Consider the following 22034-nt stretch of genomic DNA (forward strand, 5'->3'; position numbering starts at 1 on the left):
GTTTCAAATGTTCGACAGTGCTGCATGACAGTCAGACCGGAGTTCAGGTTTTCTTTGCCAATCAAGAAATTGTACATGTCTTCGGCTGTCCCCTTCAGAACGAGTCCAACCTTGTCCTCTTCAGTCATCCTAGGATTCACTATCTTGCACAGCTTCAAAATTTCTTATATATATGTGGTACATGTCTCCCCTGGAAGCTGTGCCCTCTGAGCCAATGTCTGCTCCGCTCGCTTCTTCGCGTTAGAATCGCCGAAGCACTTCTGTACTTCCTCAACAAAACGATTCCAAGTGGTGAACATGTCCTTGTGGTTTTCATACCACATGAGAGCAGTGTTCGTCAGTGAAAATACAACATGACTGAGCTGCGCTGCTGAGTCCCAGCCATTGCTTCTGCTCACCCGCTTATAGTTCTTGAGCCACTCGTCAACGTCTTCTCCTGAGGTCCCGCCAAAGTTTGGCGGCACTCAGTAGTACGGCCAGGGACCCGTAGGAGTTGCCCCCGATGCATCAGAGGTCTGGAGTTGGGACATCATCTCGATCGGCAAAGGCGGAAGTCCGGCAAGGCGGCAGCTGTGGCGAAGACTAGGGAGTAGAACTTCTGTCGTTGGGTTCGTATTACCCAGCATCGTCCACCAATCTATTACGGCCTCGGCAGAGGGTTAAGGGAGCGTTTAATGATTAAGGCGCAAAGATGTAGCTCCTTGGGCTATGTTGGCTGGTATCAATCGTAGGAGCAACGTCGTTTTCCTCTTTCTCTTCTCTCACTTCCCTCACTTTTCACTGGCAGTCACACGGCGTAACAATATCGAACCTGAGGGGGATCACAAGAAAGTTCGATAGAAAGGTAATTCGATCTTGGTAATTTGCTACCGTGGACTTCTTTTGGTCTGCCTCAACACCCTGGATCACTTTCAACTTTATTGCAAACTCCAAGTTGATACTTTACATCAAACTTGCAGCGGCCATCGCTTGCAGACAATGACACCATGAATAGACACGCAATGCACACGATGATGCCATGAAAATCGGAAAGTAGGAATGTTGACGTTCGAGGTAGCACGTGGGCTAGCCGAACAGCTCGATGGAGCTTAACTGACTGTACACACGAGTCCCGCAAGAAGCAAGCAGCGCAAAAGACAAAAATTACAGGGACGTTTCACTTCGTCGTAAACGCGGGTGATGCGCAAGCGTATGGGTTGCCTCGTTTCTCCTTCCCCCCTTCGCTAAAGTGCAATTTGTGCACTTAGAGGTCTTCGGCGTGGCGCCGCATTCTATATATCGAATGTGCTGGTGAAGGGGTGTTCTATATACGCGTGTACCAGCCCTTCAAGGGGATTTTACAGCTGTTCGATATACATAATAATTCGTTATATGTGGGCTCGATATATCCTGGTTCGACTGTATACTCCATTGCAACCCATGAACTTGAAGCTGCTGTCAAAAAAAAAAGCGTGCTATGCCTGCTCCATTCCTGTGCTCTGGAAAATGTTGATTTGTGGCTTCCAAGATCACGAAGAAGAGGCGCCACAGTTCAACAGCAAACAACCAACATGCCGCGATTGCGTTCTACAGTCACACATTGAAGAACGGTAGGTGCTGGCCTTACGAATACAACACAATTGTACTTAGATTTAGGTGCACGTTAACGAACCCCCTGTGGTCAAAATCAATCCGGAGTCCCCCACTATAGCGTGCCTCATAATCAAATGGTGGTTTTCGCACCTAAAACCCCATAATAAAGTTTTTTTACGCACGTGCACTTGTGCACAAAGGCATTTTTGTTCGCAAGAATGCCACGAGATTTGGACACTTCCCACGAAACACACAAGCAGCTATTTGATGTCTAAAAGATGTCTTGAACGGATAATTCAAAAGTCTAATAGCTGTCCTGGTGAAGACGTTTTCTAGCTGTGGACGTCTACAGGTACTTCAGTAAGCCCTGCTAACGTTACGCTAAAAGTTGGCTAATAAACATCTCGACAAGAACAACTTCAAGAAATGTATTAGACGTTCCCAGAATTCTGTAATAATGGCTTCAGAAACATTTTATTAGACGTTCCCAGAATTCTGTCACAAATTATTACAGAATTCTGGGGACGTCTAACAAAATTCTTAATTAAGCTATAAAAGCCTGCATATTGTTTCCAAATCCATGAATATAATGGCTTCAGAAAGAATATGCAGGCTTTTATAGCCACCTTTAAAGCAGCATGTATAGATTGTCATCCTATAGTTACGTGGTAAGCAAAATTAATGGCCACTTCTTCAGCATACCATGCATCCATATGGTAGCTTCATAGTGCATATGTTACTATATAAAACTGAAAAATAAATTGAAGCATTACATTATATTATTTATAATAACTTGCATAAAATTTGTTAACATATATCAAATGTGCAATACACATCCAAAGCAAATGTGCATAACATGCAGAAAAAAATTACAACCTGATCTTGTGAGCAAGCGGCTTTATTGACTAAAATTAAAGAACATGCAGAATGATTTTACAAAATTTTTTTATACAGTATAAAAGGTGACCACATAAAATAACACCTAGCTGCAGTAACCACAGCAATCCAGGTCCCTTCCCTCTTGGATACCACTGGCTGCCCACAGAAGTTTGCTCTGTAATACAACAGTGAAGGAAAAAGTGCGTAAGCCACACTTGTTTACAATAAAGATGCGTAATTCGGTATTTCAGATAGCAAAATATGTGCCGTTGTTTTACCTTGGTCACATTTACTTTATAAATTTAAACAATGCTTTCTCTCAAAATCATATGCTGTACGATGACGTTCAGAATTATGTTGCAGATATGATATGAAAAAGCTACTGTAGAGTGAAATTGAACTGGCAAATGGTTTAATCCACACACGACTTGCAGTAGGCCATTAGCAGTTAGATGGTTTGCAAAGAAATCTCTTACAAGAGTACGTTACTTTTATTTGGGTACTAGTATTGGTGGGTTGTAGCAACAAGTTGTAGCAACGGGCAATCAAGGCCGGCAACTGCTCCTTCCGAGTGTCTCTTACAATATCACTGCGGTATTGTACCACATGCCAATAAAATCATTCTCTTCCTAAGGGGACCTTGAAACACTTAACTAATCATACAATGGCCTCACTATTAAAGGATGTCTGCTCACGAATCTCATGCCACAAAAAGTTTTCCAATCCTCCAGCTACAAGTGAAGTTACAACACCAATGCAAGGCTATTTTCCTGCCTGCTATAGCGTGCTGGAAGCTACACAGAGGAGAAGCCAAGACAGCGAAGACCCGGTATACTACGCAGTGCAGCACACCGCTGCCATCTTAAAGGCCACACGCAGCTGATGTAGCTATGGCCAGTGCAAAGATGAAATTATTTTTGCCCTTTTGCGATTACATTAACTTCAGGACAAAAGGATCTCCGGAACAAAAAGCATGTAAACTATATATCAACACCACAGTTGTCAGTAAACACCAAGCATTTTAAACAGCAGTACAATTAGTTAAGCTCTGGCTTACCATGACTAACAGAAATGGCAGCCATGCAGCCACATGGTGCCAAATAAGAAATAACAATACACAAAAGAGGTGCATAGAAATCAAAAGAAGCCAACAGTCAAACCTTGCATGCTCCTACAGGTTTACCTTAAAATTAATTAGGTGTGCATGAAACTGTGAAACAAACACCATTTGGCCCCTGTTCATCTGTTTGCGGAACATATGCCATATACAGCAAGATAAACAAATTTGTAGCAGTATACAAATGGTCAAATGCCAAAAGTATGGACACAATGCAGAGATTGTGCACGCACATAAACAAAGCGATCGAATAAGCATACATTCAGGCTCTGGCTTGCAACCATGCGACTTACCTTAACTAGACACAAACAATGGAAACCAGCAGGCCTTGTGGTTCCGTGAAAGAGTAAAATTGCTGCATAGGAAATAAAAGACAGTCAACAAAACAGTCAGCGCCTGGCTTGGAACTATGCAACTTACCTTGACTAGACAAAAACAATGGAAGCCAGCAGGCCTTGTGGTTCCGTGAGAGTAAAATAACTACATAGGGTAATAAAAAAAGACAGTCAACAAAACAGTCAAGCCTAGCATGCTATGTGTTTACCTTAAGTTTGTTTGCTGAGCACACAACTGTTGAAAAATATGGCTGCTTAGCCACCGTTGAACTCTCTATTTCCGTTCCAACATGTGCCCTACAGCAAGATAAAAAACAAATTTATAACAGCATACAAACCTTGACGACGATATGTGGGTGACAAGAATGTAAGAAAATTACAATTCATGTCCTGCTTCACACTTCAAAAGATGCTCAGCAGTCTGTAAAGTTGCAGCCTCAATTATTTTACGTGTAGTTGTGCGGATTAACATTTAATTGCACAAAATATTCATAACACTGTTGAAAATATATCTGCTCTGGACACACAAAGATGCACGGGCCCGCCAAAACAAAAGTGGCATGCAAGTCGTAGCAGGTAAACGTATACGCACCGTAAGGAACTGCACCGTATCTGCAGGCGCTGGTCAAAGCTTGAACGTGAGCAAAAGAGACCCGACAGAACTTGGGAAGAGAGCCATGAGCACCGGCGAACGAGCGCTTCCGAACATGAGCACGGCCCGGGCCTTTGAATCGTTCGCGGTTAGAGTGCCTTGATGCGCTTGAGACACTTTACTCGCGGTTAGGAAATTTAGTAGCGCTTGAATGTAGGCTCCTGACTCGCGGTAACTTAAGCGCATCGCCTGGTGCGGTCCAAGAGCAGATAGCAGTTCGTTCAAACAGAGCGCACGTTTGCGACGGCTTGCGGCCAGATCTGTCGGTGACGATAGCTGGTATCGCCATTCCGGTTTCTCCGCCGCTTGTTCACGCAAAGGGAAAGGAAGGCACGGGTCTGATAAGGACGCTGAACGGGCGCGCACGTGTGCGCCCGGCCGTTTTCTTTTATTGCGATAGCAATTATATGGACACTTCAAGCAGATTTCTGCCGTCGGCGTGAGGTTCCGTATAAAGTCCAAGGGCGATAAAATAGTCGCCACGCGCCGTATTTGCGAGTGAAAGCGGGCTTGGAATGCGCGCTATCACGGAGAGCGAACGCACAGCGGAAAGCAAACGCGACTTCTGTGGCGCGAAACGCCGTGGTGGTATGGGAGGGAGGGGGGGGGGGGGCGACGCTTTGCTGTGGCACCAAATGTGTATCTTGCAACCGGGCGCAAGGGGAACTGGCGACGCAATCTCCCACGCGAAAGGAACAAAGCGGGAAGGCAGCGCGGGGGAGGGGGGCTGCTTCTACTCTGCCAACAAATGCATTCATGCACTTGGCGCTTTGCGCGTGGTTCTTTATTATGTTTGCGCCGCAGTGGCGCACCGACGGGGGGGATTCGGGGTTGTAACCCCCCCCCCCCCCCCCCGAGGCCGACTTAACTCCCCCTTTTGTTCAACCCCTTTTCTTTCCTTACGCATTTGAGTACTGCAACTAAGATGTGAGACATGCAATCGTCTGCACACTCGCAAAAAGCGCATTTTTTTTGACAATTTTCCGTGAAGAAATCGAAATTAGTGCTGTTTAGATGGTATTGGCAAACTGTCAACCCCGCCTGGGTGCGCTACTGTTGCGCCGGTACGGGCTGCCGGTGTTGTCGCGCGCGCCGTATCTTGCAAGCGATCTCCACACGGCCACAGCGTGGAGAACTAGGCGCCTCACACCGGTTTCGGGCGACGTGGCAGGCCGCACCTCGTGCGCACGGCCGCTGGATAAAAAAAATGCGGTTGATCCCTCTTATATAGGAATCGGTATAGAACACGAAAGTGAAACGTGTCTTCACAGAAGTAGTGTAATGTTTATTGCACATTGATATATAATGTCTATTGGTGTTTTGTGGCTAAAGCGCCCTTAGGCGTTGATGCACCCACGCTGACGCCTGGTGGCACGTCTCCTCCATCACGACTACCAACGTCGATGACCATGAGCAACCGTCGTGCATATGGAAGCTGCACTACGCTGCACACGCTAGCACAACGCGAAAGACGAAGCACGTAACTGACACACTAATACAACGCGCAAGACAAAGCACGTAACTGAATCGTCACCGAGTCAAATCAGCGCGTACAGCGCGTCGTAATTGCAGCCTCCGCGATCATCTTCAGAAACATTTTCAGAGCTAATTGCGGAGGCCACGCTCCGCTGTGCTGAGTACGGTGAACGCCACTACCAACGCCACCTAGGTGGCGTTGGTAGTGCTTCTTGATGCCAGCGTCCCCGACGAATGCTGGCATCGAGGCGTCGTAGTGGTGAGACCACCGAAGCGTTCACTGTCGGTGCGCGTTAGTGTCATAATGCAGTACTTCTCTTTTCTGCTCGTAGGCGGCGGCACCGCCCCGAACAAGAGCGCGGGTACACAGAGGAGTGTTAGATATATAAGGCGCGTCTGTGTAGCTCTCTGCAAATGCGTTTGTGGTGCAATGGGTTAAACGCGCGGCGATCTATCGTCGCGGACCGAGAGGTCGTGGGTTCGATTTCCAAATTTTGCATGTTTGTAGAACTTTTTCTTCTGATTTCTTTCTTTGTATTATGTTCTATGACGTATTTCCGTGACGGAAATACGTCAGTGAAGTCTTGGTGGACCCCGGCATAAAACACTTTCGTGTTAAAAAAAAGTGCGGCCTGCTGCGTGCATCGAAAACGGTGTGATCCGCCGCGGCGCCACACGTCTTGGGCTGTTGTCTGGCATCGGCATAGCAAATGCGTCAGGAACGCGCTTGGAACGCCGTCGCGCGTGCAAGCTGACGCGTTCCATCCCCGTCAGCTAGCGCTGTTCGGCCCAGCCAAGCAGCCGACAATGCAACTACGGCCGTCACGTTCGCTCCCATAGCAACGCGGCAGGCCGCACTTTTTTTTTATCCAGCGGCCGTGTCGTGCGTTTCATCGAGCGGCCGTGACGCGGCTCTGACCTTTGTATGCGCTGTGCATTTGGCCGCTCAGTTTCCGTTGAAGGGATAGACCGCACGAACCTTCGCTGGCTACGGCGGCTGCGCTTGCTGCCAGCGTTTTTACAGTGGTTGTCTGCGGTCATCGAGTGTGATCTATTCATGTGTGCTTGTGCGCGCTGACACCACGCTTGTTAATCCAGTTAGTAAGTGAATGTGTCCGACTTTATGCAGCCAATAAAACTACTATCCCTACTCCGAACATCTCTCAGCTAATTTGCTATCGCAATTGATGCTTCGTCTTTCGGGCGAAACTGCGACATTTTTTTTCTCTCTCTAAACCTTGACTGTCGTGACAGACACCCGTATCGTGCAACACGCTGTGGCACGGGTGACTTTTGCTGGCGGCGCGGCAAACACGTTGTCAACGCGGCGATCGAGTGATAGGATCGGAAAGGAATCAGAAAATGACCCCGCAGGCTTTTTCTGCTTGTTCACCCAAAGGGGGAAAGCAGCGAAAGTCGCACGGAAATTAACGTTGCGCGTCGGGCACGCGCATTTAAAATCTTTTTCACTTTCACGCGCACTTCCAAGCATGGCGCACATTTTCCGCCAAAAACATCTAAACAAGTTCTTGAGTTAGACGCTCTCAAGACGTTCACCAAAGTATACTCCGTTGACGCCAGAGGTGGGCTGTTAGCACATCTGAAACGCAATAGTATATTTGATTAACCGTACTTCCTGCTACATAATGTTACCAAGAACATCTGTTTAACGTCTTTGCGTAGACCAAGACGTCTTTAGCCGTTTGTAGCCGATCCGAGAAGTTTTGAAGACGTTTTGTGTTTCGTGGGTTATGAACTTCGCAGAGGGATTGCGCGAGGTGAAGAAAAGCGATTGGCTGGCGCATGCATAAATTCCCATTCAGATGCGTTTACCGTATGCGTAACCTGTTGCGTAACCGTAACTTATCAACCGTATGCGTAACCTGTGACTGACTTTAGTTACCGTCTTTGATAAACTTGTGCCTCGCCATCCATACTTGCTGTACCTACCCTTTTCCGGGCAGTCGGTGGTGGCAGTACCCACTCTTCGGCGCTCCTCGGCTGTCGTTGAACTTGGACATATTGGGAGCTTGCCAGTGCGTGGGATATACATTGCCATACTAAAGAGGCCCTGGTAACCTGAAAGCTGACTAGCGTGGCGCCACGGCTGCACGAGTTTCCAAGCCGCCTTTAACTATGGAAATATTTTATCCACAGAGTGCTTTCGTATAAGAAAAACGGGAAAGCTAAGCGACAGCAGCGTCGGCGAGTGTTGTTGCAGCGTCCCGATTTTACTAGCATATGCTCCACCCACACGGGGTTTCTGAAGGCACACAGCTCGTGCATGTCCTTGCTCAGCAGATTTGCTGGACATTGGCGCCGTCGCTTCGTAGGTAGGGCTTACTTGGAAAGTGCCGCAGAAGCGGATTTTACTTAATGATTTTATATTACACTGCGTGCATGAAAAAGCGACCCAACTTTACCACAGTATCCCGCACATTGGAAAATTCTGTATGTCTGTTGGCAGCCCACATTGTTTTTGTTTTTTGTTTTTTCTGCGTCACCTGCATACAGCCCACACGTGTACCGTTGCACTAACACTAGTTCCAAGGTCTCGCACTGAGATATGAACTACCACGATTAGTTCCTTTAGAGACAATGGAGGGAACGCTACTAATGCGTTCGGCATAGTTAGTGCTGTGAAGAATGTTAAGCTGGGTTGGTGGATTACACTTCTGGAACGCCAGCAACCTTTCCGTAGTGTGTATTTACGCTGGCTGCGGGAACAAACTAAAATTAAATTATGAGGTTTTACATGCCAAAACCATGATCTGATTATGAGGCATGCCGTAGTGGGGGACTCCGGAAATTTGGACCAACGTGCACCTCAATCTAAGTACACGGGTGTTTTCGCATTTCGCCACCATTGAAATGCGGCCGCCGTGGCCGGAATTAGATCCCGCGACCTTGTGCTCAGCAGCCCAACACCATAGCCACTGAGCAACAACGGAGGGTGCCACAAACGTCTTAATGTGCGCCGAGTCTTGGTAGACCAAAAGGCGGAAAGACGTGCTTGAAGCTCCCGCGCTAGCTCTGCTACCTCGTGATATACATAGTCATCAAAGTACCTGCGTGGATGAGAATGCAGCGTGTACCAGAATAGCGTGTCGCATTTTGGCACATCACGGTAATTGCTACGCTACAGCGTTTCCACGTGAAGCATTTCCCGTCGTCCGAAACAAGCTGGAACCTGTTTCCAGCAATTTGTACTCCACTGGCGATTGGAGGAGAGCACACTGCGGCAGCCGTCTCTCTGCCTCAGTACAATGCTGTGGTGGTGTAGCGATACACGTCAGCGTTTACCCGCACAGCGCAAGACGACTTACCCTGTCTCGAACTACTCTCTCCTGTAGAAGGTGAATCTCATTGATGCGACACTGATTCGATGTGCATTCACGTAACTGGCAGTTATGTGCTATAGCGCATTACGGCCGTTTTCGTGTATGCGACGCGCTAGAAATGCGTTGCGACGCGCGAGTTGTCACATTCATGTAAACGCCGCTAGTGTTTGTTTGGGGCTAGCCAAGCTCTTTAAAAACTTTCATAAACAAAAACGGGCATAAGGCGCTCCACGCGGGTTTCTCTACAGTAACACCAACGTTTTCCTGCCTGATAAATGCAGATGCGGTATTTGGAGAAAGAAAAATACTTCACCAGACTAAATGCAATTTGCTTTTCAGTGTTCCTCTAAGCGTGCTTGCAAGCTGCAGGAACAGTTTGTCTGTTAACACCTTTCCCTTCGAAGCAGGAGAAACAACGTTTATTGGAAACGGCAAGTGTAAGAGGAATTTTTCTCTACTCCCTTAGATGGCGGCTAGGAGCCCTTGGGTCCTAGCGGCATCTTCGGCTTGCCTGATGACTTGTACTTGATGCTCGCTGTCTGAACTCAGCAGCGCGGTCTCCCACTGCTCCACGTTCTTATATGTGTTGTTTGGCCCCTCCACTATGTTGGGATAAGCCCAGATTATGTGTCTGAGGTCTGCCCGCTGATTGCAGTCTTTGCATTTATCTGAGTAGAGCTCTGGATAACAATGATTATAAGCGATCGGGTTTGGGAAGGTGCTTGTAGTAGGCGCCATGCTGTCGCCTGATGTTTATTTAATGAAGAATGTGGTGGAGGGTAATGTTGCCTCCCTAATCTGTAGTGTTTAGTGATTTCATTGTAAGTGACCATGCGGTCTCTCTCCGCACTCGGGCCCCGCGTTGTTCCTGCTCCTGCTTGGCTCGCTAACTCTCGAGCTAGGATGTGTGCGGTTTCATTGCCTGGGAGGGAGGAGTGGGCGGGCGTCCATATGACATGAACGTCACGCTCCCCGCGAAAGTTACTTATGGTCCTAGCGCCTCTTTGGAGACCCTTCCCTTAGCGAAGTTATGAAGCGCACTTTTAGAATCGCTGATTATGACGCTGGCCGTTGTGGAGGCGAGCGCCAGCGCTATGGCCGCTTCTTCCGCGATTTCCGATTTTATTGTTTTAATGGTGCCGCTGGCAAGCAAGTGATCCGCTTGATTTGAGGCGACCACTGCCATGTGTCGACCGTCTGTATATTCCGCCGCATCTACATAAACCACGTCCGCATCGTTTTGAAACTTCTTATGCAGTGCTTTCGCTCTTGCATTCCTCCGCCCTCGGTGATGTTCGGGGTGCACGTTTCTGGGTAATGGGGGTATGATGATGCGCTCTCTGATTTCTCTTGGGATGTCGTATTTATCCCCGCTTTGTCCAGCGTACGTGATACCGAGCTTGTGCAGGATGTGTCTTCCGTGTTGCTTTGCGCCAGTCTTTCGTATTGTGCGATTGTATGAGCCTCAATGAGCTCGTCTAGCGTGTTGTGCATTCCCAACGCTTCGAACTTCTCGTTAGAAGTGGTGATCGGTAGGCCGAGGGCTTGTTTATATGCCTTTTTGATGATGCACTCTATCTTTTGTTTTTCCGCCACGTGTAACTTGAGGTATGGGGTCACATACTGTCACAGACCCCGTGAACGAGGCGCAGACGCCGGACTAAATTCGAAAGCCGACTTATCAGCTTCCGAAAATAATCCCACGAAAGCAAGGACAATTAAGAATGGGCCCTCTGGTGCGCCAGCAAATGCCGGTTGCTGTCCAAAGACCGAGACAGAGCCCAGAGTTGTCAAAACACAACAAAATATATTCTTCACACAAGGCAGTTACACACACACTTGTACACTTAGGCTAGACACAACACAATACAATTCAGATGGGTATTCACAAAACACAGGAAAATAATTAACGACAAGCACTAAGAGTCCAACACGTAAAGTACAAAATGAAAAGGAACACTAAGTGTCCAATCGTATTCACCGTGCTGGTCCTGGAGTCAGACGATCTCGGCGTAGCTCGGGGCAAATCTCGAAGAAGGAACTTCTTCCGGAAATGCAGACGCTCGATGAACTCGTCGATTAGCTTGCCAGGGAATCCCCTTCCACAGACGCTCGGTCTTCACGTTACATCACTTCACCGGTGCGGACTGAGCTCTGCTGATTCTCGCACGGCGGTTATATAGCTTCCACAGGCGTTCTCGAACCTTCCTATCAGAGTCGTGATCTCGTAGCATAGCCAAAGCCTGGGAATCTTCGAGGCTTTTCTCGTACCTTCGACCGCCGCTGTCGGAGTGTTGAACTTGTCGAGGGAGGGTGATGACTCATGCTGTTGGCGCACGCTCACGCTGTAGTTATCTCTCTCGACTCGCCCGGTGAGAAGGTGTCTCGGCGCGCGCGTCTGCTCTCTCTTTCCCCGGTTAACGTCGCTTCTTTGGGGCTCTTCTAGACGTCCAGGCGCCGTTGTTCGCGTTGTTGTTTGAGGCGTATGCGCTCTCCCCCTCTGTTGAAGTTGCCGCGGGGCCGGCGTGTTCTTTCGCTGGCTTGCGTGACACGCGGCGCGCGCTTGGATTACGCGCTCTTTTGTGACACACTATACGGCTGACGACGAAGGCTTGGATGAGGCGCACTAGGTTGTGTTCTTTCATACCGTAGTTATTGTTGGCGATTCTTCTAATCAACCTGATGGTTTGCTGGGTGCTGTTATCCAGTATTCTTATTGCTTCTCCGTTATGTCCGTTCTCAGATATTCGGAGTCCCAGTATTCTAAGGTGTTTTACCTGGGGAATGGGGTGACCCCCTACCGCGATTCTGATGCTGGGTCGTTCTTGATTGCGCTTGCGTCCTCTGCTTGTAGGTCTGGGGAGTAGTAGCTCCGATTTTTGGGGAGAACATTTTAGGGCCTTGATCTCCACGTATCCCTCTACTGTATTGAGTGCTTGCTGTAAAATCTCTTCTATGTGGCCATCGCTTCCGCCCGTCACCCATAGGGTGATGTCGTCCGCATACAGACTGTGCTGAAGTCCTTCGATACGGTCCAGTTCTGCGGGCAAGCCGAGCATCGCCTCGTTAAATACGAACGGGGAAAGCACCGAGCCTTGTGGTGTTCCCTTGTTGGCTAGTTCCATTTCCTCGGGTTTCGCGTCCCCGACTGTGATTATGGCTTTACGGTTAGCAAGGAAATCTTTCACGTAGTCGTATGCTCTTTGGCCTACGTCGAGGTTTTGCAAGTTGCGCAATATGGCCTCGTGGGTGATGTTATCAAACGCCTTCTGTAAGTCGAGACCCAGGATGGCTTTTGTATCCAAGCAGTGTGTTTCAGCGTCTATGATCTGGTTATTTAATTGCAGCATGACGTCTTGCGTCGAGAGTTTTGGTCTATAGCCGATCATGGAGTAGGAGTTGCTCTTTTTTATTCGAGTATGCCATCGTCCCCCACATAGCTCGTTATTTCTGTACATGCAGAACACACGCAGTAGTGCGACGGGCTTTCACTGTTTTATTCTTCCTTGACGAGAAAAATACCTATCAACTTGCCTCATCTCGATTTTGAGCGTCACCAAGCCTCGCATGGAAGCTTTGTTAAGTAAACACGGCGCCGAAACAAGCAGAGCGTTCTAATGAATAAATTCTTGCTTTCAGGGGCCGGAATTAACCAGCGTTGTGTTGCCAGCGCGTGAGTATCATTTCTTTCCGATGTCCTTGTCTGTAACGCGCTACGTAATCTGTATCAATGGCATACCACCATGCAGACTGAAATAGCAATCTTAGTGTTGTAAGTCGAATACTGTGTTATCTGTGTTGCAGTGCCAACTGGCACAAATAGCGCATAATTTACTGATTTCTTCGTAATGAGGTACTTGCTTTCCAGCCGTAGTGGCGCTGCAAGTGGCAAACGCACAGGCAAACGCATTTGGGCTGTTCTGGAACTTCAGCGCTTGTACACCTCAACGCCACCATACACGGTCGTTCATGTTCCCGAGGTTTTGGACCCTGTTCTAATACTCCCAATAGTCCAACGTTTCAGCGTACGTGATTGGGTTGCTTTAAAACTTGGCGAGTTCTGACCACTATGCCAACGCAGGCTAACGGCACCGTCGTCGTGTTGCAACTGCAGTTAAACCTGCTTATAACGAACCTCCATGTAACGAATTCCTCGATGTAACGAAGTTTTTCTATTCCCCGACTTTACTCCACAGAAGCGCATGTATTTGATACCTCTACGCAACGAAGTGGCAGTGGGAGACCCCCTCGAAATTTTCCCCGCTGACAACCTAGAGATTTCGCCCCAAATTTTGTCATTTTTGCGCGAGCAGCAACCGGAAGCACCTTCTCCACCGCGACGGAATGCGAAGTGGCGGCGTCGCCCTTGGCGCGCTCGAATTCACAGCGACGGCGAGGTGAGCGTGCGCGAAGCGGGCCTGCAGTAGTAGTAAGTGGTTCGTGGGGAAAGGGAAAGGTTGGCGCTATCTTCTGCAGCCCTTGAGGGAGCACGGCTCAGCGCCAGGCCTGCACCCCTCGACCCGGCGATCTTGCCGCCGCGGGCGTGACCTTTCCTCCTCTCTTTATGCAAACCTAATTCCACCGCTTGCTGCAGCTGGCCAAGCCGCCACTGTCCTTTTCCTGTTGATGTTGCCGAACGAAAAAAAAAGTTTTTTTTCAATGCGCTGGCAGCGCCACTCTTTAGTTACTGGCAAGTCTCTGCGCTTCACTTCACTAACCTGACACTAGGTGACACTATACGACGCTACGACGCCATCGTGTCGCTCGCTCTTCGTTTCTGACGCCTCGCGCTTGTGCAAAACCACACACGTCCACGCATCCAGTACGCAGTGTTGGCTCGCACCGAACCAACGTAGTTGCTATACTGCTAACACTCTATCATTCTATGCACAGGTTTTATGGCACCTTAGATGTTGGCAGCATGTTGACTGTTGTTGGCGAACGCGATTTTTTTTTTTTTTGTTTTTATGTTGGCGCCGTAGTTAGTGGAATGTGAACAATTTTGAAGAAGAATCCGTGAAGGCAACCTAGCTACCTCAATTTCTTTTGTAAGAATGCTGCCTTCAAGGCACTGCTAAGGCCTCTTTGTAGCCGAGGGAATCTACACCTTGTCTGGTTTCCTACTGGGCTACAAACTAAAATGTAATGCTTGCGAACTCGACGCAAAAGTAAGCAACGACAACCGTCATCTCGTCTGCGTATTTTTTACTGCGGCGAAACATACTTCGGTAAGCCGTCAAAAATTAACATGAGCTTCCCAAAGGAGTGTGCGGCGACCGCGGTTTAGCCAGCACACACTTGTATGGACCAGCATTGTGGGAAGATATCGAACGGACTCTAATGATCTGCATTATAGCTGTAAAGCACGAAAGATGCCCGCAAAGTGCTGATGCTTTCTTTTTAAATGCGAAGCATTTCTTGGAGAACATTTGCCACTTTGACAGCATCTATCTATCTATCTATCTAACCGCCTACGTCTTCGTGCTCTCATGGGCGTATCGTTAACTTGGTATTTACCAAAACTGGAATAGTATGACAAGAGTGTATGACGAACATAAATGATAGGTTATGACATGAATATCATTACATGTGTGTCAGGTAGGTCATGAAACAGCTGCCTACGTCTTGGTGCTATCATGGTCGTTTCGTTAACTTGCTAGAGAGAGAGAGAGAGAGATAAATGAGATGCAAAAGGCAGGGAGGTTAACCGGAAGGTAAATATCCAGTTTGCTACCCCTACACTGGGGAAGGGGTAAGGGGAGACAGAAAGATAAAGAAAAATGCACACACCTAGACAGGGAGATAAAAAAAGAAAAAAACACACACACACACACAAAGGAACTCAGGAGCGTCACAGTCGTTCAAACAGGTCGCTTGACCGGAGGAACTTCAGTAGCGCCCTCGTCGCCTTCTGCTGTGAAGAGCGTATCAGCTGGCATTCTAAAATCGTCTGCTCAGAAAGCGGCCGGTCGTCGAGGCGTGCCAACTCCGTTACGAGCGACTGTCTCTGGGAGCTGTAGCGGGGACAATGACACAGGATATGTTGGAGTGTTTCCTCGCTGCCGCAAGTATCACAGGCAGCACTGTCGGCCATTCCGATGCGACAAGCAAAAGCATTTGTAAACGATACTCCAAGCCACAGTCGGCAGAGAGCAGTTGTCTCGATTCGAGGAAGTCCAGATGGAATGCGTAGTCGGAGGGATGGGTCCAGGCGGTGCAGTCGAGTATGTTGGAAACCAGGTGTGTTCCACATGGCTCGTGTGGAATCATGCGCGATTATGCGAAGCTTTGTTACTGCATCGGCCCTTGATAGCGGGATGGGTTCCTTCACAGCATTTTCGTGAGCCCTCCTCGCAGCTTCTTCGGCCTGTTCGTTGCCCATGATGCCGCAGTGGCCTGGGAGCCACTGAAAAGTGATGTCATGTCCTTTTTCTGGCAGTTGTTGACAAAGGTGCATTATTTCCAGCACAAGTTGGTCTTGTTCACGACGTAGAGCGGATAGCAGACAATGCAGGGTGGCCTTTGAATCTGTAAATATGCACCATCTTCGTGGTAAGTCTTCGTGAATCATGTGAAGTGCGCAGCGAAGTGCAGCAAGCTCTGCCGCAGTCGACGTTGTCCGGTGAGAAGTTTGAAACTGAAGGGTCACAGCTTTCGCGGGGAAGAACACAGCCGCTGTAGATCTGTCAAGAGTTGTCGAGCCATCAGTGTAAATGGTCCTTGTATGTCTCGTGCAGCATGATGAGAGATAGCTGCTTGAGAGCTGGGGACGAGAGTCCTGCTTTCGTTCGAATCCCTGGTACCGAGAGTCGAACTTGTGGACGAGCCAAACACCAAGGAGGTGATAGCAGTCTCTCGGCAGGCGTATAATCTCGAGGGAGGCAGTCACGGTAACGCCGATAACTCCTGGCAAAAGGAGACATTATGTCGGTCATTCGGCAGAGTGGCGAGGTGATGGAAAGGGGAGCGGGCAATGTGCCTGATGTGTGCTCTGAGCACTTCCAATGTCATATGAGTTGTCACTGGGTAATCTTGAGCTATTGCAATTGTTTCCGCTGTCGATGTGCATCGTGGCAATCCAAGACAAACCCTTAGTGCCTGCGCCTGAGCACTTTCGATTGTGTGGATGTTGCTTCTGCAGGTATTGCTCAGTACAGGTAAGCTGTATCTCAGATATCCGAGAAACAGTGCCCTGTATAGTTCTAACATTGCGTGTACTGACGCTCCCCACATTTTCCCTCCAAGAAATTTGAAAACGTGTGAAATGGCCATTAGGCGTTTCTTCAGGTAGGTCACATGGGGACTCCAGTTGAGGTCTCGATCAGTGATCACCCCTAAGAATCTATGCGTCCTGGCGTAACAGATGTTTTGCCCATTGATGGATATGGCGTAAGGTGTCATTGACTTCCGCGTAAACGCGACCAGCGCACATTTCTCAGGTGAAATCTGGAGGCCTTGTTCGCTGAGATACGCTGAAATTGATGTCGCAGATTTTTGAAGTCTCGCGCGCACCTGAGGACGTGTTACACCTGACGTCCACACGCAGATGTCATCGGCATACATTGATATATGGACAGCATTTGGTATGCGTTCCACGAGACCGACAAGAACAAGGTTGAATAGTGTGGGAATAGTGTGTTTAAGCACGGCAATTTCTCTCCGGATTTTCGGGCACTCTTTGGTCGAGGCATCATGGGATCCATCGCAGTTACTGCACTTTAAATGTGTTGCGCGGCAAGCGTCCACAGTGTGCGACTCAGCGCAGCGTGGACAAACCGTACTCTTTGTACAGACGCCCTCGACATGGCCGATCTTCATGCAGTTATGGCGACTTGCTATGTACCAAAATTGGCATAGTATGACAGCAGTGTATGACGAACATAAATGATACGTTATGACATGACAATAGTGACATGTGCGTCATGTAGGTCATGAAACAGCTGCCTACGTCTTGCTGCTCTCATGGTCGCTTCGTTAACTTGCTAGGTACCAAAATTGGCATAGTATGACAATATGCGTGTCATGTAGGTGATGAAACAGCCGCCTAAAATGATAATGACCCAGCGAAAAAATATTAATACTCAAAACCACTGAAATGGGTTCGCACGTGGGTACTAAGAAAAGGGAACACTAAATGATGGTAGAAGTGATCGTCATGAGCATGATTCAGCAAAAATGACAATGACTCAGCAAAAACAGATTAACATTGAAAAACCACTGAAATGGGTTTGCACATGGGTACTAAGTGAAGGAAACACTAAAGAATGATGGTAGAAGTCAAAGTCATGAGCATGACTCAGCAAAAATGACCATGACTCAGGAAAAAATTAAACTCGAGAACCACTCAAATGGGTTCGGACGTGGGTACTAAAGGAAGGAAACAATAAATGATGATGGTAGAAGTCATAGTTATGAGCATGATTCTGCAAAAATGACAATGACTCAGCAAAAAGAGATTAACACTGAATAACCACTGAAATGGGTTCGCACGTGTGCATTAGGTCAAGGAAACACTTAAGGATGGTGGTAGAAGCCATAGCCATGAGCATGACTCAGCAAAATGACAATGACTCAGCGAAAAAAGAATAACACTCAAAAAGCAATAGAATTGGTTCGGATGTGGTACTAAGTAAAGGAAAAGGCTAAAGATTGATGGTTGAAGTCATAGTCATGAGCATGACTAAGGCTATCATCTTAAGGTCTTTTAGGCCTAGCTAAAGGGACTCCTCAGGACTCATGACAAGAATGTCATCACATGCGTGTCATGTAGGTCTTGAAACAGCCGCCTCAGTTTTGGTGCTCTCGTCGTTTCGTTAACATGGTAGGCTCCCCCACACTGCTTCGTATAACATCGATTCCCACAGTGCGTGGGATATGCCGGCTTTTTTTTTCTGTTGAGCTTAGCAATTCGACAAGTTTCCTTGCCTTACCGTCTGAACGTCACGGCAGCCAGCAGTCGCCATTTTGTGCTGGCAGTCGGTGGCACAGTGCCCAAGCACTGTTTTCAAATGTCGATGCTTGCGAAGCAAACAAAAGGTAGCCTGTCTGCTAACAGGCTTGGTGCACTTTCGCGTTCTCTTCCTCAAGGTGGTCGCCATCTGTCCTTGCAGGCTACTGTCCACCATGTCCATCATCATCCGACTGCAGAACTTGCCCTGGGCAGCAAACTCGCTGGACATTCGTCGCTACTTCCAGGGCCTGAACATTCCCGAGGGCGGCGTGCACATCGTGGGCGGCGAGAAGGGCGACGCCTTCATCGCCTTCGGCAGCGACGAAGATGCGCGCCAGGCCATGGAGCGCGATGGCGGCAAAATCAAGGAGGTCCGCATCAAGCTTCTGCTCAGCTCGCGCGCCGAGATGCAGCGCATCACCAACCAGGCGCGCGCTCAGCATACGGCACCTCCTCCTGTCAAGAAAGAGGAGCGCCGTCGCCCTAGTCCTGACGACCGCTCGCGTAGGTCACCACGGGACCGTTCGCCGAGGCGCCGGTCGTCGCGGCGGGACCGCAGTCGCAGCCGCTCGCCGCCGTACCGCAGGGAGAAGGACCGATCGCGATCTTCGCGCTCTGACGAGCGCCGCCGAAGCTTTGACGACGCTGGTCGAGTGCCGGAACCCACAAATGTGTCCAATGGCCAGGTGTCCAAGCGCAAGGGTTGTGATGAAAAGGCGCCTTACACGGATCCAAGCAAAACGGCGCCGCCAGTCTTCCCCATCGTTAACCTGAACCAGGCGGCACGGCCTCAAAGTGACGTCAACGCGGCACCTGTGAACATGGCTTGCCAACCCGCAGCGCTTCCGAACTTGGCGGCTTTCAACCTGCCTCCTGTTGACTTGATGAGCAAATTGTCAGGTCTTGCAGCTAACATGATGGGCGGCTTGATGGGCGCTGCTGGCGGCGACATGATGGGTGCGATGGCGGCCAACATGGGTGAAAGCGTGCCCGCCAACGTGACCAGCCGTCTTCCCAGCAGTCTGGCTGGTCAAATCAGTGGTGGTATGTCGGGCAGCATGGCCGCCAATATGGTCGGAGGTATGCCTGGGAACGTCACTGGCACTTCGCCTGCTGCAATTCCTGGTGGTTTGGCTGGCAACATTCCTGGAAGCATGCCCGGCAACATGGGTGGCATGTCGGGCGCTGCTGCTGGCATGGTCGCCAATGTGAGCGGCAGAATGGCTGCTGGGATGCCTGGCAACATGGCCTCCAACATGCCAGGTGCTCTCGGAATGGGTGACGCGATGGGTGTGCCAAACAACATGGGAAACATGGCTCCTAGCTTTGTCGATCGACGTTTAGACGGCGGTGGTAAAGTGGACCGAAAGAGCAATGGTGGGCCCCCTGTTGGAGCACGCGACGTGCCCCGTCACTCGGAGGAGAGTTCCTGCGTCGAACTGCGTGGACTAAACGGGACTCCGACTCCACGAGATGTGAAGGACCTTTTCCGAGGACTGCGTATATTCAGTGGCTGCATTCGGGTGGCCACTTCAGAAACCGGTATCAGGAGTGTTGTGGTGCGTTTTGCCAACAAGTTGGATGCTCGTGAGGCAATTCAGGGTGACTACAAGATGCTGTGTGGCGATCCCGTGCAGGTGGTTCCTTTCCCTGAGGACCTTTTTGAACAAACTGAATTGCTCGTCTCACCCTCTGCGGTACCACCTAACCAGGGCCGCTCCCGCGAATCCGACATGGTCGTCGTAATGAAGGATCTTCCTTACAATACCAGTGAGCAAGACGTCCTGGAGTTTTTCTCGGGGCTCAATGTTCTGGACATCTTTGTGGAACATGAGCGTAGCGGTCGCGCCATCGGCACGGCCTTTGTGGAATTTGGTGACAAGAGAGACTTTGAAACTGCCATGAGTATGCAGAGACGTAAAATTGGCCGCCGATACATCGAACTCTCTGTGGGCAGTCGAGACGCCATGTATGCGGCGAGAAATGGCGATAATATCCGGCCAGATGGCATACCGGTGAGTCGGCGAGATGAAGAGCCGCCTGTGGCTCATGGAGTAAGCCCGGACCGCGCTCCTGAAGTAGGTCACGGACCCGGACCAATGCACGGACCTGGAATGGGCCCTGCGGTCCCGGCACGCGGGCCTGGCCACCCGCTCGTGCCACCTGCACACACCTGCGTTTCGATGCTTGGATTGCCGAACACAGTGACCGACAGGGACATCGCTGACTTCTTCAGCACTCAGGGTGTCATACCACGCGCCATTCATATAATGCTCGGTGCAAATGGTGTGCCCACTGGACACGCATTTGCAGAATTTGCGACTCATGCCGACTGTGAGAGGGCATTCCTGCAAGACGGCGCGAATCTTGGGCCGCACGTAATAGCGCTCAAGACGATACCGTACAGTGAAGTAGCGCAAGTGTTGGGAGGCCACCATCGTCCCGACGGCCGGCCAGACGGTCGCCCTGATAACTGCTATGAGAACCGCTTCGATGGTCGCCTCCGTGACCGCGGCGGTGACGGTCGGCCCGAAGGGCCGGGCATGCGGCCCGAGGGGGGCTTCGAGCCAGGACCGCCGGGGCCACCTCCGCGTGAGCGCGATGGTCCGCCTAAGCGGCCCCTGCTCGAGCTCGCCTCGCGGCCGCCCTTGGTCCACGAGGCAGGACCTCATCGTGGTCCGCTCTTCCCGTATCGAGGAGGGCCCCTTCCTGACCGAGGAGGGCCCCTTCCTGACCGCGGAGGGCCCATTCCGGAACGCGGAGGGCCCCTTCCTGACCGCGGATGGCGCCTTCCTGACCGTGGATGGACCCTTGCTGACCGCGGAGGGCCCCTACCAGAACGCGGAGGGCCCCTACCGGAATGCAGAGGGCCCCTTCCTGACCGTGGATGGCCCCTACCGGAACGCGGAGGGCCCCTACCGGAACGCGGAGGGCCCCTACCGGAACGCCGAGGGCCACTGCTGAGGGCGCCGCGCCATGAGAAACCGCCGCTGCGTGGTATGGATAGCTTCGGTAAGCCCGGATGCGTCGTCACCGCCACGAACATTCCGTACCGCGCTGGCATTGACGATATCATCAACTTTTTTCAGGGCTACGAATTGACCAAAGAAAATGTCATGCGGCACTTCAACGACCGGGGCCATGTGACGGGTGACGCACGGATTGCCTTTCCAACACCGCGAGAGGCGCAGGAAGCCCTCTCGAAATTAAACAACCGACCGATGCAAGGTCGAGCGATCTCATTGGGCATATTGTGAACTCTAGTCCCCACCATCTTCATTCACTGTGCAGTCTTTTGTTGTGTTTTCATTTGTAAGTTAAGTTTCTGAGAGTGTTCCTCAGTGGTGAAGTGCACCATTATTGTACAGGAAGTATCAAAGTTGAGCTACCATTGTTGGCTCTGGTGTATAGTCATTCATTAAAGTAATTTCGTTGTCCATGCTGGTGTCTTGCTTTTTCCTAGGCTATAATTGCCTCAGCTTTGTACAAACGCATCCTCGCAGCGAAGGCGATGGCGGTTAATGATGCGTCTTCCCATTGCTGCAAACGCAATTCTTGGTCATTCGCATTTGATGCACATTTCCGACGTTGCAGGTATGTTTCACACGCAGTAAGTAGCGTTTCTCTTCCCTGGAGCGCGCACACAAGGTAATTATTAGCTAGTTTGGCCGGCTGACAAAACTACTACTAAAATCCTTCAGTATGTTGTTTA

The 22034-nt window shown here is 49.9% G+C and overlaps 1 protein-coding gene across 4 annotated transcripts in view; it reads left to right on the top strand.

The window, feature by feature from the left end:
* The window catches only part of LOC119443696 (RNA-binding protein 12), a 77245-nt gene extending 55490 nt beyond the window's left edge, over positions 1-21755 (top strand). For 3 of the 4 annotated variants that reach the window (XM_037708411.2, XM_049663186.1, XM_049663188.1), the window contains one exon: positions 18483-21755. In XM_037708411.2, coding sequence (XP_037564339.1) covers positions 18496-21579 — 3084 coding nt within the window. In that variant the 5' untranslated portion in view covers positions 18483-18495 and the 3' untranslated portion in view covers positions 21580-21755. The remainder of the gene's footprint in view (positions 1-18482) is intronic. The other variant, XM_049663187.1, reaches the window with a different exon arrangement.
* The last annotated feature ends 279 nt before the right edge of the window (positions 21756-22034 follow it).

The sequence above is a fragment of the Dermacentor silvarum genome, chromosome 3 (assembly GCF_013339745.2).
Source record: "Dermacentor silvarum isolate Dsil-2018 chromosome 3, BIME_Dsil_1.4, whole genome shotgun sequence".
NCBI lineage: Eukaryota > Metazoa > Arthropoda > Arachnida > Ixodida > Ixodidae > Dermacentor > Dermacentor silvarum.